General features: G+C 44.9%; 1 protein-coding gene across 3 annotated transcripts in view; it reads left to right on the top strand.

The window, feature by feature from the left end:
• Positions 1–19232, top strand: part of LOC119371900 (prolyl 4-hydroxylase subunit alpha-1-like) — a 59556-nt gene that overhangs the window by 26331 nt on the left and 13993 nt on the right. The window contains exons 2-10 of one of the 3 annotated variants that reach the window (XM_037642356.2): positions 8606–8800; positions 9327–9481; positions 9951–10145; positions 11256–11416; positions 12393–12426; positions 13150–13295; positions 15257–15430; positions 15763–15827; positions 17800–17911. In XM_037642356.2, coding sequence (XP_037498284.1) covers positions 8606–8800; positions 9327–9481; positions 9951–10145; positions 11256–11416; positions 12393–12426; positions 13150–13295; positions 15257–15430; positions 15763–15827; positions 17800–17911 — 1237 coding nt within the window. Of the gene's footprint in view, positions 1–8602; positions 8801–9326; positions 9482–9950; positions 10146–11255; positions 11417–12392; positions 12427–13149; positions 13296–15256; positions 15431–15762; positions 15828–17799; positions 17912–19232 lie in introns of all 3 variants that reach the window. The other 2 variants (XM_037642355.2, XM_049420256.1) reach the window with 2 other exon arrangements.

Here is a 19232-nt window from a genome sequence, read left to right as displayed (position 1 = left end):
ACTGGAAACAACTGGCCCCAACTGGGACCAGTTCAACTGGTTTATGGTCAAATTCCCCAGTTGGGACCCACTGGGACCGAATTCCCAACTGGGACCCACTGGCAACTGGTCCCAACTGGGAATTTGACCATAATCCACTTGCCTGGTCCCAGTTGGCACCCACTGACAACTGGTCCCCACTGGGAATCCTGCCATGAATCACTTGATCTGTCCACGTTATTTCCAGTTTCAATTGGGACCAGTTGGCAGTGGGTCCCAGCGGGGGCCAGTGGCAGTTGCCCGTTGCAAATGGTGTCCCATTAGGAACTACTGTCTGAAGCTGGTCCCATTAAAAAATAAACCTGATGTGGCTATTTAATACCTCGGGCTCCAGTGCAAGATAAAAAAAACAACCTTGGATACTCATCAAATGTTTATTTTACAAACATTACACAGCACTCAAATTTTTTAGTGTTTGGCGGCAATCCTGAATTTTTTCCGTGAGATTCACGTACCCGTGACCAATGGGAGAGCGTTGCTGCAAAATAAGAGGTGACATATGTTACATGCATGTCTCAGAATAGCCATATCAATTTAATATACACAGCAGACCAGCCTTCTAAAAATTCACACTACGAACGCTATTCCAGAGATCATGCCGGATGTAATCCTATTTTTTTAAAAGTCAATTACCTCAGCGGCAAAAACATAAGAACTACGGGCAGTAAGGCGATCAAAAGCATCTTTGTTTCCACACGAATGTATGTACCTGCAGATGCACCAGGTTCGGGAATATCCATTTGCAGTGCAAAATACGGGCCGCGCTTTGCACTTTCTTTAAAAGCCGCGGACGGAGCTACAAATTCGCACGAGTATACTTTATAGTTATTTAGCATGCCGTTCAAAATACTATTGCACGGCACTCGTTTTCTGTGATGCTCCAAAACAAATGGCAGAAAATTAGCAAGCACTCCGCACAAACCCCTAAGCAAACATATTACAGAGCAGTGCCGAAAGAACTTGTTTACAATGCGGCGTTTCATCGTCTGAGCACTCAAAACACTTTGCATTGCATTATATCTAGATGTTCTCTAGGATATTGAACAACTAGCACTCGAAGCATAAGTGATATATAGTTACCTTCAAACGGCTGCATCGCCGACAAGGCGCAGGCTTGCACAGCATTCCGCACACAATGGATCCACATATCCGTGTTGTCACAGGAAAAAAACACTTGTCCGGCGTTCACCCATAAAGACTTCCTGAGATGAAACTGTCGAAAACTAATTCGACAAAATCTAAATTACGCACGCCATGACTGCACGTTCCTTTTGAAAAACAGCACAACTAAGCACGGCTTCCACGGAGCACCACCACAGAACACTTCCACCACTCGGCAGCTAGTCCTCGTACACATGTGGTGTACGAAACTAGCATGGCTGTGTTTCTAAATTTTCTGCCTTTATTATCGAGCTTCTTTCTTCCACTAAATAGTGCGGAATTGGCATGAAATAATTCTTTTCAGTATATTTTATGTGTAATCTTTATGTTTCATTACTTTAATGCTTCATTTGTTTGAGCGTATGAGATACGAAACTGATGTGACGGCTGTCGAGGCAGTTGGGGAGAGAGCAGAGAGTGTGGCGTGCGTTTGTCATTGCAGCATCGTAGCAGCATGTCGGCGGCAGTCTCGCAAGTGGTAGCTCTCGGCTCTGCTCGATTTTTCTTTGTCGTACGTACGGAAATAACCGCTGTGCTGCACACAAGCCAATCGAGCAGGCATGCTCTCAGTGAGACAACGGCAATATTAAAGGGGTCATGAAGCACCCCTTGGGCTTGGTGAAAAAACACAACCTGCGGAAAGCTGACACGGCTATGAACTGCTCTGCAAAATATTACAGTCGTGCGCGCCGCGTAAAGGCCACAAGCGGAGCGCGAAGTTGCCGTTTCCTCAGGCGCCCTCTTTTCAAACAGAGGCCGGTTCTCACTCTCGTCGGTGGGCGGGGCGTCTGCATGTGTACGTCGCGGAGACATAGCATGCTTATTGGCCGATAGCCGGATGAGATGCGCTTCTTGCCATCGGGTGCCGCCACTTGCCCACGCCGCACTGCTCAGTCTGCTAACTTTAGACGGTAGCCGCACTCGCGCATGCGAATCACAGCGGGAGAGCGATCGCGTTTCATGACGCGCGTTGACGTAACTTCTTACCCCCGTTTCATCCCTCCCTGTCTAGCTTCCAGTGCGCTCGTCGGCACGAGAAAAGGGAGAAAGCGCTGAGAGCGTGCGCCAAACCCCCGTAACTCCGCAGATTCTTGACGGATTCGAGAAATTTTTGCGGCAATCGATTCGGGAGGCAGTAAACTCCAATACTAAGGTCATTAGATCATTACTTGGAAAAGTGGTTCATGACCCCTTTAACACCCCGACGTCAATCGGGCCCGCTTCGCCTGCGGGTTTCCGCGATGGGCGTAAAAAGATTGACAACAGCTGATGACAGCAGTACTGATGCTAAAGCAAGTGAACGTTTGAGTGCACTGTGTTGCGCATTTGCGCAACGGAATAATCGACGATAACATACGATTAAAAATACATATCAGGTCAGGTAAAACTGTTTATATTATTGTAATGGGGTTAAAACAACGCGAAGAGGAGGATGACGTCTAAACAAGAAAAGATAATTCATTCGCAAACCATGAGACGCTATTTTCTTATTCTCTCATCGTCCTATCATCTGTGTTCATAACGGCCCCTTACAATACTAGGCCAGTGATCAGGTACCCTTCTGTATGACACAAAAAACTCTTGGATAAAACCCATTCGCTCAAGTCCAGCAATGCTACGTCGTATACATTCGAGTTCATTTTTTTTTCGTTCACTGTGAAGAATCGTACAACCAGAATAACTGGTCGCACTTCGAGTTAGCGCACAATTGGGACCATTTGCTTCCAAATAACTGGATATGGTTTCCAAATGGGACCAGCTGCTTCCAGTTCAACTGGTCATGGTTCCCGTTGGTGGCCAGTTGAGTTTAACTGGGACCAGCTGCTAACTGGAACCAGTTGCAACTGGAATCAACTGGAACCAGTTGAGTTGTAACTGGGACCAGCTGCTAACTGGAACCACTTGCAACTGGAGTCAACTGGGACCAGTTGGTTTCCAACTGGGGCCAGTTGGCCCGCAACTGGGACCATTTGATCCCAGTTAACACCAGTTGAAACCAGTTGGATTCCCAGTTGCACATTTTCACCTGGGCCGGGCTGTAGTATGGTGCCGTTGCTTGGCGTAACGCCGAAAAAACCACATATAAAAATAGAAAGAAAGAGGAAGCAGGCGAAAAATAGAAAGAGAGAGAAAGAAAGGGATAAAACAGGAAGAAAAATAGAAAGAGCAAGGAAGAGAAAGAAATAGATGAAGAGGAAGAAATAAATAGAAATAAAGAGAGAAAAAAGAGAGGAAAAACGGAAAAAGAGAAAAGAGAGGAAGAAAGAAAGAGAAAACCGAAGAGAAACAAAGAAGGCTGCCCAACTCCGCACTTCCTTCAGGCTTGGCACCCCTAGTGCTTAGCTGCCTTAATTTCTTCTTTCCTTTCTTTTTTTCTCTCTCTCTCTCTATTTTCCGCTTCTTTCTTCGTACCCCTTTCTCTTTCTGTCTATAGATGGTTTCGCGAGCGCTTACCGCTCTCTGGCAACATTGTGCGTTCACCGGAAACGCTCCCTAGAAAACTTCCTGTTTACCTTGTTTTAGCGTGGTTTTAGCTGCGTTGCAGGCCGTGGCTGCTTGTGTTTCGATGTTTTCTCCGGATAAAATTATTCCGATGAAGCGCTCGCAACTCGGGCACTGATGTGTAGTGCCAGGATGCAGTTTGCGATCCGCAACTAACTTGCTATCGCAAGACAAAACGTTCTCTTTCCCGACAGATGAAGGCAGAAAGAGCGCCTGGATTGCAGAGATCAGGCGACAAAAACTGAATTCCCACAAAGAGCGCGTAGCTTTGTTCTTCCCACTTCATCAAAGGCAAGTAAAGTTCAATGCATACTCAGACAATGCGCAGACGTTAGTCGAAGGTCCCCAATTACAAGGAGCACGTCGGACGCCGTCGTCTGCCACCCATGACAGATAACTGCACTGACGCCTGAAGTGGATAGCAAAATGTGAAAGCTGGCTAACACCGAAAATTCACCGTAAAGTTGGAGCCTCATCAGTGATGTGTACTGTTCGATCAACAATCGGGACACCAAAGCAGCTGTGCTCGACATGAATCGCCACACGTCGCGGTGCCCACGTTTTGTTGCCAATTGCAATGAAACCGCCGCATATGCTTCTTATGAGAGCGACGCCCGCGAGTGGGTTCGCATCGGTGCGAGCAAATGAATCATCGACTGTCGTGTTGCCGCATATGGACATCGTTGCACTCTAGCTAATTCTTATCTTTCGGTTGGAGTGTGGACTGTATACCTGTAGGCGGGTCAAGTTGAAAGCTTAATACATGAATACCGTACTCGTAAGTAAACCATAGTAGTTCGCATGACTCAGCCTCACCTGTCGTCATCACATAATGAGTACGTTTTATATTTTCTCAGTCATACCGAACACTTTGGATCACGATCGATTCCAATCTCTATCAAAAGTGCCCGGTGTGACACAAGCGCAACAATAACTTTATCGCGACCTTGTGTGCCTAGACCAAAATACATAAATGACCGCGGATGTGACAGGACACAGGTTTCTAGCTCCGGTAGAAAAGCTGAATTGGCTGAATTGCACAACTTCCCTATGCAGCGTATCAGGCAACTCTTCTCCTCTCCACTGCAGTTTCTGCTTGTACCTCGCCCGTGCGACGTTGTTGAACCCCTTCATATACTCCCTAGACATCACTCCAAACACATCTGAAGGAATGCACCAGAAATAACAGAGCACAAACTCAAACCCACCAAGCAAACACCGCTGGGACCGTTGCAAAAGTATTACCGGAAGTGGCGCAGCGGAAGTCTTCCTGGGCAGGCCGTTCGGCGCAGGCCAGTTTGTTTACAAACAGCGAAACCGTCTATATATTTCCCTCTCTTTCTTTGATTATCTCTCTGTCTTTCTTTCTCTGTTTTCCATCCCTTTCTTTCTCTCTATTTCTTTCTTTCTATGCTATACTTTACTCTCTCCTGTCCTTCTTTCCCTCCTCCTCACCCTCACTTCTCCCCCCCCCCCCTTGGGATACTATACTATACAAGGCTATGTCATTCTCTGCTAGTGCGCCTGGATAGCCGAGCGGTTACGATTCTCGCCTTCGGATCGCGTTTACGCGGGTTCGAATCCCGCCTCGTCAAGAAATCTTTTTCGCCAAGGATTTCTTTCTTTCTCTTTCTTTTTTTCTTTTTTTCTTTCTCTCTCTCTGTGTACTCGTTCTCTCAACCATCAGAGTTATTCCATCTCACGCCGGACAAATCGGCTCTAGCATGGACGCCAGCATCGAAGCACTCCGCAACTACGAGCTGGTCGGCAAAGGAGCTCCTACGTTATAAAAATTCGGCAGATCCCACGCCTTGTGGGAATCGGTTTAATGCGAAGTGTTCAGCGAGTAGTTGTTTCTGCTGCGTTTTTTCTTTTTTTTTTTTTTTGGCTTTGAGTCAAGCGTTACGAGGTGGATCGATGTGTTTTTGTAAGCATAGTAGTTGTGTGCACATCGTGGCCCTGCCAGACACTTCGACTACACTGGCGTTTAAAGGGCAACTTATGGCCTGACGTAACATCAGCACTCACTTATCGAAGTATCGAAACATATCGAAAGTATTATCGAAACGAAGTTCACTTTACGGTGGGATGAGGTGGATATCACACGTAACTTTCGTTAGCGTATTCCTCCGGGGACGAGCAACGCTTGAATATAGCTTGCTGAATCATAGGAATGCAAATGTAATGTTTATTAGACTTCTGTGAAAGTGCAGCCAATCCTACACTGGAACCACAATTGACGTTAACCCTGCCTTACGGTTGTATCATAGGAGTACATATGTAATGTTTATTGCTTCGTTATAAAAGTAGATAGCCAGCACTGCAACCACAACTGACGCTGCACCGACATTACGCCTGCATAGGGTATTTTTCCAAAGCAATTTCAAGACGTGGCGTGGATCTGTGGTAGAATACCCGACTGCCACGCAGAATGTTTCGGTTCGATTTCTGCTAGGATCCTGATTTTGATTCTTTGCATTCGTCGGGTCAACACGTGCGATGTCGGTTTTTTTTTTTTTTTTTTTTTTACGCTCTCACATGTAAATGACCAATTTCCGTTCTTGCTGTTCCTGGGAAGATATAAACTGTGAATCACATGTGGCGCATAGCCGCTTACCGGGCCCGTGATATACGGATATGTGCCACACGTGTCTGGAGGAAAGGGTCTGAGGACGTACGCGACAGGATTTTCACGTTATTCATGTCATGACCGGAAAGACATAATCGTCAAACCTTCTTACCCTCCGATGCCAATTTCGGTCTACACCAAGCTTATGTGGCGATCACGAGAGCACCCAGATGTAGGCGGCTAGATAGATAGATAGATAGATAGATAGATAGATAGATAGATAGATAGATAGATAGATAGATAGATAGATAGATAGATAGATAGATAGATAGATAGATATAATAATAATATCTGGGGTTTAACGTCCCAAAACCACCATATGATTATGAGAGACGCCGTAGTGGAGGGCTGCGGAAATTTCGACCACCTGGGGTTCTTTAACGTGCACCCAAATCTAAGTACACGGGCCTCAAACATTTTCGCCTCCATCGAAAATGCAGCCGCCGCGGCCGGGATTCGATCCCGCGACCTTCGGGTCAGCAGCCGAGCGCCATAGCCACTAGACCACCGTGGCGGGGAGATAGATAGATAGATAGATAGATAGATAGATAGATAGATAGATAGATAGATAGATAGATAGATAGATAGATAGATAGATAGATAGATAGATAGATAGATAGATAGATAGATAGATAGATAGATAGAAACGCTGAAAGTGCCTTGTGTTCGCTAAGAAATCCTTCGCATTTAATACTTCCCTTCGCTACAATGCATGCATTGAAAGAGTGTTCAGTGCAGCAGCTGACCTCTTAACGAGGAAATGTGAAAGAACCCGCGATGACAACTTTGGAGAACAACTCACGTCGAAAGCTAACAACATTTAACTATATATCACAGAAGTCACAGTAAGCCTCCAGTTTTCTCTCTACAATGTATACTGTCGGTCTTTACACAAACGTAGTGTAAACATCATCAAATTGAAGGTCGCCGCTAGTGCAAGGTACACAGATTTCAACCTCGCCACAAGACACAGTTGGATCGCTTGAATACCGAGAACACTTTTTCTTAAGCGTTCCTGTTTATAGCCGTAACTCATTGGCAGTAGCTTTTCAACGCCTCATGCGAGGGAAATATTAATTGGCACTTCGTAACGGCGTTACGGAAACTGCGAAAGATAATCGGCCCGCACGTAAATAGCACCATGCTGCTCCAAGTTCGAGGCCGCGATGTCTAGAGCTCATTGTGCGTATCGTCGGATATCTCAAAGTTCACGAACTGGTTTGCGCCAGCGACGAGAGGCGCCGACACCGTGCGGTCAGCGGCCTTCAGCCGCCGTATGCCGATTTCGGAGGCTGGTACTCGTTGTGTTCGGTAGGTGAACTTTCTTGCAGATGGCGCCAGCGTCCTCTTAAGGGGCTTTATCAACTCTGAAAAGGCGCCCTTTCAAAACGCGTCTTGTGAAAAAAACATAGCTTTAGCTGAGTAAACTGATGACTTCTTCGCTTCACCCCCTGCAGCCTTCCCGCGCCGTGACCACGATTAAAACTTCAGTTGTTAGACAGCGCTCATACTGTGTCCTTCCTCTCTTGCGTTCCGTCTTGTTTGCGCTGACTTCTTTACAATATGTAACAAAGCAGCACGCATAACTTGCCGTCAATCCATTTACGCTAAATCATTTGTACCACACACAATAATTGAATGGAATAACCTACCTTCATACATAGATAGCAACTGAAACTGGCATACCATGTTTTCAAGCGAAACAGTTTGACCTAGATTGATATTATAACCTGTTTTATGTACGCGTTAACATAGTTCATATCGGCATGATTTTAATGCAATACCCCATGTACCCACTGTTAGTATGTATTTATTCTGTAACGACAAGGAATGTATAAGCTTCATATTGTCGTTAAACATCTTGTTCCCGCCATGGATGGATGGATGGATGAACAACTTTATTTTAGTCCTTGATGTATTATTTTCATGTTTTATACGTCTTACTTTTTTCGCCTAACATGTTTGGCAGCGGTATTTCATGCACTAGTATTGACTTTGTCTATCTTTTCTTCCGCCTCCCCCCCCCCCCTTGTGCTCACGCCTATGCTGTCTTCCGAGTACAAAATCCTTCCATAACAATCCTTATATTTTTAAAAGACGAGCGACCGTTTTCCGTGACTGCCAATAACAACAAGAGCGCCATCAATATTGCCATTTACGCGAGCTCTTTACACCTTGGAATTAAAATGCGCAGCAAATATTGTTTGCACATCTTCCGCAAACATCCAATTCAGAGTGTAAATCACACGCTTGCTTTCTGTTTTCTTACAGTAGGCATCCGACCTTGGGTGCCCTTTTGGCCATCGGAGTTTTAGTGATGCTGCCACTGCACAATGGAGGACAGCCCCAGCGGGACTTCTACTCCTCTGTTTCGAATCTCTTGGACCTGGTGAAGCACGAGCAAGAAGTCAGGCTCATGCTTCTGGCCTACGCGGAACGCCTGAAAGCCCTACAGTCAAACATCCTCAGGTGAGCACAGCAATGTGTCGAAGGTTTCATTGGTTCAGCATGAGAAGCGTTATCGTTCAAAAAAGGTGCGCCATACGTCGTAGCGGTCGACGTCACCCAGAGCTTAGGAGAGCCGCCGGGAGGCGCTGCAAAGGCGGAGAGCGATTCAAAGTCGACGTGATTGCAAGTTGCTCCGTATTGCAAATGAGTTCTGCGGAATCCCGCAGGACGGTGGAAGGGTTTAGAAAGAGGAAATTGACAACCACCCGTTTGTAGTACAAGACCACAAGGAAATCCGTACAGATTCCTCAGTAAGGAAACGCTTCCTAGTTTAAGAAAAATACCTCCTGTTCCAGGAATCGAACCTGGGACCAATGCCTTTCAGAGCAGTCGCTCTTATTTGTATAGAAGTACGACCTCTAATGTGATATTATTTCGCTACCCTACACTTATGTAATGCCCAACCCAGGGCCCTTAAGGGATAATAAATGATGATGAAGATGATTCCTTCGATTCCTCCAAAAACGCAACTACGGTTTGCACGCAGTTTTGTCGAGACGAGACAGCCTTACCACGAACTGCGCACTCCTACAGAGGTGTCTGACTACATGAAACACCCTGTCCACGCCTTCCACCTCATGAAAAGGATGATCGTTGACCTGGGCGGCATCGAGTCGCAGATACACGAGCTGCACGCATCAGGTGAGGAAAGTCCTGCCTTTGAATACAGATGAACGGTTTTATGCGACTATCCTCAAAGTAGATGGTGTGATTAATATTTATTTCAAGTATAGTTCGACGTTGCATGTGCCAACATTGTCTCAAAAAGCAGAAAAACATGCAACGTTTCATAATTTTGTAAAGTTCGTCATGTTTATCCCGTGAACACGAGCGTAGCTGAAGGAACGCAGACCCTTCAGTGACGCTGACAGGCTGCGTTCGTCCAGTCTACTTATACTCTGGTGTCTCGTCCGAAGCGCAGTTCACGTTCACCTAATAATGTCTTTCCAACTATCCGCTCAACACACGCTCCTTGAGTTAGTCGCTGAAGGACAGGCGAATCACTGCTTTGCACTTCGTACAGCTTTCAACTTGAGTGCAACTGCATAAGTTTTTTTTCTGATCAGCTAACGCCGTGTATTTGTTTATCTTCCTTTTCTTTTGGCTCCAGATCCCCTGCACAACATAACCGCAATGCGGGCCAACAGACTGCTGCCCTGGGAAGAGGACTTCAACGGCGTCGCCGTCTCGATTGCGCGCCTTCAAGACACCTACCTCCTGGACATGGACAACCTTGTCAACGGTCACCTGACCATTACGTCACGGCCGCGGAACCGCACGGTGCCCGGCCGCATTCCGCTCACTGGTGCGTCTGTAGCAGATGAAGCGTTGACTGTCACAAAAACCTGCACACAATAACGAATGCAGATGCTACAATAGTCGAAGTTGACAGCTCCCACGAACGCTTGTAGATTTGGTGTACACTTTGAAATGTCCGCGCCACTAGTGCTCTACCCTTCTCTCTCTCTCTCCACACCTTTATTCATTTGTCCCAGAGCAGCGCCAAAAATCGGAGGTGCATCTGGCCAAAGTGACACTCTTGACACGATGACAGAAAGAACAAACAGCGCCTTGTTCGTCCTTCTTTCTATTGTTCCTGTCTTATTAGTTGCGTTGTGGTTCACCACACATCACCAGCTCGCTTAGATTTTTATGTTGGTTACCTCTTCGTCTCTTTCTTGCTTTCTCGCTCTCTTTCTGCAAGAACGTATGGCATATCAGGACCTGAACGCGCAAGTTCTAGTGCTAGAATCGTTCACGAGAGGACACTCCAGTTAGTCCTATGGCGGACGTGCCAGAAAAAAAGATAATGGCTCTGTGAAGGTTCTGTAATTATATGCTGGAGATGTTAGCCTGTCTGATCACCTTGCTTGCTGCATGGGGACGGCCAGCCACTGGCAAAGAGCTCTTACGAACAGCGATCCTTGCGAATTCGGCGCCATGTCTTGCGCAAGCCAGCAACACATGCCGAAAGTTCCATGAAATGACATATTGTCCGCTTCCATATTTTTCAAATGATCCCTTTCTTGCAAAATCACGGTGTGATTTGATCTGTATAAGTGATCTGTATAATTTAATAAGGATATGTGGCGCAAGGTTAAAATCGCAGGAACAAATATGAAATATGACAGAAAGAGTACTTAACCTGAAATTGTTCGCGGACACCACCTTTGCCATATGCGATCTTTCTGCCCCCTCCCATTCCCTCCCACTATTTTCAGCTTGAGCCACGCGTCATTCATAAACTATATGCACCAACTATCCTAACACCATACTGTGTTGATATGTATAATACCTAGCTTTGCTAAAATTGGGTCAGGAACACACCTGCGCCCTACACGCAGTGGCATACCAGAAATCTTTAGTAGAGTACAGATTATTACTGGAGTAAAGGCATCTGTGATTTGCCTCGCAGCTCGTGACTGCTTCTTCATGGGCCAAGTGGCGGTGCACAATGGCTTCTACGACCGGTCCGTGGAGTGGGTGGAGAGCGCCATAGACAAGGTGGTAAACGAGAAGCCACCGTCAGTCCCCACAGAGGACCTCACGAAGTACCTCGACTTGCTCATCAAAAAGGTGTGCCGTTTCCTCACACTTTACAAAGAGTATCAACAGCTATTCATCGCAAACATGACGTGTTAGTACCGCAATTTAAGCTCTGCTATCAAGGTATTGTATGCATACATACGTTGACTCGACACAAAGAATATGCGGCACGTCATTTTTCGAGGATCCGGCTACGCATTATCGAATAATTTCGCTACTGTCGTTTCGGGATGAGAGTGCGCGACATGTAATTACAGCCTCCGAGATAGATATTCACAGTTCTCACAACATGTTTCGTGAACGTGTGCTTACGCAGTTGCAGTTTCGACGTAAACTTCTACTTGTCCATCGTCATGGTGCATTTCATGGTCCCCAGAATAAAGGTGTACTAATTATCCGTTCGACCATTACCAAAGAATCATACAAGTTCACACGTACTCTGAAAGAACACGACAGCGTTATTTCATAAGTAATTTTTTTTTAATTTAAACTTGCTATTATAAGAACATTACCGGTGGGGACTTTACAGCTTTTTTTAAAGAGAGAATGGGACAAGCTAGAGAACTTCCTCCGTTCGACTATGAAAATCAAAAATGTTATGAAACAGTTGTGGTGACATAATCGCAGTTTAAATGAAGGCCTACACTGCAGAACCCTTCTGCGTGGCTGATTTCATGCTCCTGCGGAAAGGGCTCAACATTGCATGAACCATGCAACCGTTGTCAACGAATCGGAACGCAGCACATGCGCTTTCAGAAGTCTCGGCAGCGCTATTGTCACCGAATCAAAGAATGGTTCCGATCTGTTAACTCGGTGACGTCTTCATTCCGTGGGTCTCCCGAGACGCTCTGCTGGCTCACGCATCGCTTGTGTACTTACATTTATACTGTTTCCGCTACCTTGATGGCTCCCTGAGGGTGGGACGACAGCTGGTGTACAGTTGCTGACATTGTTCCATCACTCACTCTTTTCATTCTTGCACCTTTTTTATCTCTTTATGACACAGCACGACGACGTACTGGACTCCATGGGAAAAGCCGGTGAGCAATTCGTTTGGGCCTTACTGCCACGCATCTTCTTTGCCTTATTTGTTTGCCGCTGATATAACGTCCAGTGCCATTGTTTTCTCCTCTGTGACACAAGCTTATCATCCTTATGGTGCCCCTTTCCTTATTATAATTTCATGAATGTCGCTATCCTGGTCTCAATTGTGCTAACACGCTCACGTGGTGCGCATCTGGATTACACGGCTTGTATACTAAAGGCCGCTGATATTGATCAACGATTATTCTTTTACGTTAATATAAATCCGAGCGCAACGGGTACACTGCAGTCTTCTAACGACATTCATAACGAGAACCTGATTTGGAAGCAAACAGCCCACAGTACTGAAGTAACGTTAACGGTGTTTGTCTTCAATGTGACAATGAATCGCACCTCGCAACCACCGTCCATGTCATGACGGCACGAGACATATAGATACACATACAGATTCCAATATGAAACACAAAGCTTTAATTCGCGGAAAGCTATTACAGTATATTACTTAGGGCACTTCAGGGTTTGCAGGTACTTTGTTTTCATAGTACCGAGGTCCTTGACATTTTATTAAAAGCAAAACTGATCGAAGAGTTGAACATATCATGCCATAGTGTTTTAACTTACTGAATAACCAAAACGTATGGTAATTTCACGTGCGCGTGCATTTTGGAATTAATCGGTGAACCTCGCCTTTCCTATTCTTGTTCCGTGTTCTTCTACAGGACAACACTGGCAGACGTACGGTGTGCCCGTGCGCGAACGGAATAAGCAACCGCTCCAGTTCCAAACCAAGTTGTTCGAGGAGCAGCTCACCTTCGCCCAGGAGACACAGAACTACAAGCGCCTCTGCCGCGGAGAACAGCTAAGGGTAAGCAAGTCTTGCCCGATATATAAGCTAATTATAATTAACCTTCTGCATTGGCAAAAGAGTACGACAGTGACTGCTTTGGCCGAGGCACGATAGCCATTGCTGGAAAGATCTTTTGTTTAAAAACTTTGTCCAGTCATATTCACCACAACTGCCATCATCGGCATAATCATTTTGCGCAAGATAACGACAACTCTTAGCGATATTGAGTTGCTTCCTACTAATAATCAATCAATCAATCAATCAATCAATCATTTATTTAACGTGCCCAGGAACAACTGGAAGGTCTTTGTGCAGGCGCATGCAAAAATAAAACAATAAATATAAACAATACAAAACAGACATTCCTCAAAAATAACAAGAGCAAAAACGCGTAGACAAAGAGAAATGAACACAAAAGGGGAGGAGGAAAATAAAACAACATGATAACTATTGAAGGGGAATGAAAAATTAGATTGCATATATACAACTATGCAGAAGGACGGAGAAGGGAAGACTTCTACTTTGTGCCATACTATGTCACGACACTGCAAAGCTCGGATAAAAAAACAATTATAGAGACTTTGTATTCTGCGAGCGGTAGAGTGATAATAATAATAATAATAATAATAATAATAATAATAATAATAATAATAATAATAATAATAATAATAATAATAATAATAATAATAATAATAATAATAATAAGTTTATTTCCATCGGTGATTGAGAAGACTGCGGGTAAAAGTCGCTTGAGAAACAAGCAATTCGGCAGAGGCCCGCAGCCACCTCTACAATGCAGGCAGCGACGCACACAAAATCAGAATATTAAAAAAAAAAATCAAGATTAATGCAATTTTACATGAAGTAGTCAGAGAAATGAAAAAAAACGAAACAAAGAGGTAACATCGTACATTTATTTATCATGTGTACAACTTTTATTGCAATGTTTGCGTAGTGCTTGTACAGAAGTTATTCGCAGCTGAATATCTGCTTTATGGAACTAATTTACGAAGGTCTTGCATCTTGGGACTTCCGTCTTGCATATGCCTACCGCCTTCTATGCCCGCAAATTTTGCAATCTTATCGAACCATATAATACGCTGCTGTCTTCGACTACGTTTCCTCTCCTGCGCCCCACAATTAGGTCATCTATCGGTATTCTGTGTTACGGATTACGACATTGTACTAATGCCCCATTTATCGAAGTTAAATGAGGTGAAGCTATCAGAGACTGCCACCAGCTTAGAAGATTAATTGCGTCATTTTTTCTTACGTTACTTTGCCCACATTGCTCACCCACTTTAACTCGACGCCTGGCTCTGTCTCAATAAGGTAGATGTTCAATGGAAGACGGAAGTATGAAGAGATGAAAAATTCTTGAGCACGGGGTGTCGCTGAAGCCAACGTCTCCACAGTGCTCTAGCCTTCTTCAAGGCTGTCGTACACTCTACCATCGATCACTGAGCGGTCGTTAGCATCTCAAGATCCTCTGCTGTGCTCCGTATTGCAGCCCATACGCCAATGCTCGCATGACGCACTCCGTTTCACAGTGGATCTGAGACATCATCCTGATGATGATTATGAACAAACATGAGTTGGGTAGTTATTTAGAGGGACAAAAACTAAAGAGCAACAACACAACACTTCAAACTAGTAATGTGTTCTTTTTATACTGCATTTTTGGTCATTTCACGGGCAGAAAACGGTAAATTTTAGTATTGGCGAAAACTGAAACCGAATTGTGATAAGTTTTTTTTTTTAGCCAGAACCATAAAGCTTGTACACATTTCAAGATATTGTTGCCCAGTGGAGCGCAATGAACTCTTAATTCTTTTTAAATATCATGTTGCATATCACCTCCTTTGTCCCTGCTGTCATGAGATTCTATCGCAGAAAAGGAAGCGGCCCATGTTGCCGATATTATACATGTCAACTAATTAATTATTTAATTTGTTATGTGTTTTCGTGGCCACCGGCAGACGCCAAAGATGGACAGCCAGCTTCGATGCCGCTACTACTACGGCAGAGACGGCTTTTTGCGGCTTCAGCCCGTGAAGATCGAGGAGGCCAACCTGAAGCCGTACATCATCACCTTCCACGACATCATCGGGGACCGTGACATAAACGATCTGCTCGCGTACGCCAAACCTCGGGTGAGATACGACTCTGTCTGTACTAGCGCTTAAATTGTAAGCACTCAAGGCAAATGGCATTCGTTCACTTAGCAACAAATGTCTCATTCGACCTACACTAAAGCAAGCCATACAGAAATTTGAGAAATATTTTAACAGTGGAGCTGAAGTCGGGCGTAATCTGTCCAACACGAACAAAAAAAAAACTGCGCGTCACGATGACGTCACCGCGCGTTGCCTAGCGACTCTCGTGGCAACATCGTCATATTTGTTTATATATCGTGTCCGTTTAGAAAAGCCACCGTGTTACAAATACGTTTCGGGATCAGTGATCATCGTATCTACTTTTCCAGCTCTTCCGGTCTACCCATTACGGAGAGCACGGAATGGAGACATCCCTGATCCGGACCAGCTCAACGTAAGACGGCGTCACCTGCTGTAGTGATAGTAATAACTGCCTGTGTCAACGCATCCCCGTCATTCGTTTAGCTCTCTCTGGGGCTAGGACAAAAAGAATCACAAACAAAGATCGAGACGCTTCTGTCGCTCTCTCTCTCTTTCTCGCCCACGCAAACACACACACACACACACACACACACACACACACACACACACACACACACACAGCCCTGCTGCTCTGCACAGGGGAGAAGGTCTACAGAACTTTGATGGCTCTTATGGCATACAACAGCGTCACACTCAATTCGAGGACTGCAAGACAAAGCCCATTCCGCGCTTGCGCCTGCGCCAGGACGTTGCATATAAATAGTCTTATGGCATGCTCAATGCGTGTCTGCAAATGACGTGTTAACATGAGGAGATATGTTCAATTTGCCTGAGCCGTTTACCTTTATGACCATTCATTGGCCGACGTATACATTTTCAATCCATTGGCCGTTGGTCTCACAAATATTCCAGCGCACTGATAGGACATTTCCATTATGATTTCACGCTGCATTCTTTAGTGTATGTGTTGTGAATCTCGGATCTTACACGGAGATTTCTCGTCAAAGCGTAAGATCATTTTTTACAGTGACGGGAAAAAATCAGTCTTAAAGTTATCGTCCGCAAATTTGCCTTTCTGAGTTATTGTAGGAGATTTCCCTACTGCGGCTTCAAAGGGTTTGATATATATTGTATAGGCACTGTAAATGCGTTGCACACTTGGTGAGGCGGCATCTTTCCAACTGGTGTCACCATTACGGGCACCGAAGTGAGGACTTGATCACAATGCATGCCACCAGACTGACAACTATCACCTAACATCAGACCAGTGGTTCCGTTATGGCAGAATGAGGCGAAAAATGCGCCCTCCCTTACTTAAAGCGCTGGACTACACTCGGAAGAATCATTACTGAGTACAGAGATCGAATGACGAACTTTCTACTCAGTACTGATTATTTCGTGTCGCTAGTATCACTGAAAGACGCTACCAAAAAGGCATCAAGATAACACTCCAATGCATACCTTCACATGTTGGTGTCAGCGGTAACGAAAGAACAGATGGCCTAGCCAAGGAAACACTTTCAAGACAACCGACAGTTAGGGCTCCCGTGAATCAGCAACTACTAAAAGAGACAAGTCGATGCCATTTTCGCTCTTTATGGAATTCGCCCTATCAATCCTGTGTCACAAGAGGATTTTAGTCGCGCCGGTCAACCCTGCTTTATGGAATAAGAAAACGATCGGCACACACTCCTGCGTTGTTGTTTAGAGTAAGGGGCGCTCATTCTTCGTTGCGCACTGAGTGCAATGCAGTTGGGGATATACATTACTATATCTGGTCCTGTAAGCGCTTTTGCTCCGAAAGATAGAGACTAATGGAAAATCTGAAGAAAAGAGGGTTTCCCCACGGATGCTGTGAAGATATTGCGTCTTAACAGCAGGTGTGCGGATGATTCGCAAGGAAGTGGCTACTGTACTTTTACGTTTTCTGCGAGAGATAACTTTGAGTGATGTATGGTAAGACATACTACATGGGAAGAGTCGTTCAGGTGTGCCAGGCTAATCCCGCCCTGTGGCAACATCATCGCCACCAGCACCACCATCGGATAACGCTGCGACGTCCTTTCGTATTTGTACTTGCTGGGGTGCTGTTCTGAAGATGAGCAAATTCCGCCATATTTTCAAGGAAGGAAGAAAGGAGGAAAATAACAAAAGAAAAATTAACCGCATTACCATTTACTCTTGGTTCACAGTAACGCCAAGGCTGTCAACCAAGCAGCCTCGGCATGACTCGCTGGCTCACTAGCTGGAAAATTGTAGCGTGGTGCAAGTTTAAAGCACTGCGAAATTTGACGGTGTTCGCAATAACACGTCTTGCTTTGTTTGCCGAAATGCTAGAGAGTCTCAGTATTACGAGAGTACCGACATATCCAACTGCTGTGCAGTGCATGGCTCGGCGACCATGATGCACCGGTGGCAACGAGGTTAAATCGATTCCTCGAGTCCTTGCTGGGTCTAGGCACACAATACCTTAAAGGAGAAGCGGAGTTTTACCAGGTGAGCACCTATCAATACCTTTCACGATTTCACTTTGAAGTTGCTGGTTCATTGTTGCAATTAGCTCTATAGCACCGGTTGCTGGACCTCCAGAAATATGCGATGAAGATGAAGTATCGCTACCATATAAAAACATTCTTGGTGCTCCGGACACCCAGATGAGGCCCGTGATTTTTAAGACTAGCATTTAGGACACCATATTTTTCAATTTCTGCTCCGATGCAAGCATTCCGAAAAAAATTGTGTTGGACAGTTTAGTGAAGCTGTACAATAAGTCAAATAAGAACGTAGAGAAGCAGCAAAATCCATAATTATACGCCAATGCCTTGACTACTTCATTCCAAAGGACCTTGTAAGTTCTCATGTTAACCTCCCCAAGCATCATTCTGCATTAAATATGAATACGCTTAACTGGCCCCTTGTAAGCAACACTTCAACGTAATACATAGTGCCCAGAGGAGCAGCCGCTTTGAAATAGACTGTTGTGGAGAACTGCATCAACTGCTGCTACTTACGAAGCCACATATATCTTTCAGAGCATGGAATGTTAACCCTTTGAGACGTTTTGTACACAACTGTGCACAGCACTTGTTTTTGTTACTTGCATCGACAAGTCGCCAAGAAAGAGCAAAATAAAATGAAGTTTGGACGAAATGGACCTCATGTGTAATGTGTTTTCCTTTAACTTCATTTCCCATTGTACTTTTGCATATGATCACTTTTCTGAAGGACCATACCATGTTCGACCGAGCCGTTCGACGGGCCCCTTTCCACGAGCAACGTCAAAAGTGTAATTTTTTTTTGCCCGAAATGAACATAACCGAAAACGAATCCGCGCAATATTTCTAGCCTAACATCTCATACCTCTTTATACAAAAACAGAACATGAGTGACTTCAGAATAAAGAGATTTATTTACAATTTCATTAAGATTAATTGGTACAAAACGCATAAATCAACGTTTTATGACAACATTTTTGTTTTAATGGAATATCGAGGGCCTTGCAATATTGCAGTGTAAGTTTGACGCACTTACAGTTCTTCACAGATTGTGCCTGAAAGGGTTAAGTGGTAGCGCTGTTTTTGTTGTATTATGTGTGTAGTTCTTGACAGTGTTATGTCGTAAGAGCGCATGTTGTACACTGATGCAGTACACATACATAACCTATGTGTGTCCACTTATTCGCACTAGTGTACGCCATGTTTATGTTGCATGCAGGAGGTCACTAGCACATATAGCAGCATGTCTAAGAGAAGGATTCGAAATATTCATGACACAAGCATCAGCAAGCCCTGCATTCATGGGCCGAGGTTCTCTTTCT

Source organism: Rhipicephalus sanguineus, chromosome 10 (assembly GCF_013339695.2).
Source record: "Rhipicephalus sanguineus isolate Rsan-2018 chromosome 10, BIME_Rsan_1.4, whole genome shotgun sequence".
Lineage (NCBI taxonomy): Eukaryota > Metazoa > Arthropoda > Arachnida > Ixodida > Ixodidae > Rhipicephalus > Rhipicephalus sanguineus.
Note: the sequence above shows the minus strand (reverse complement) of the source record. Positions and strands in the feature narration are given on the sequence as shown.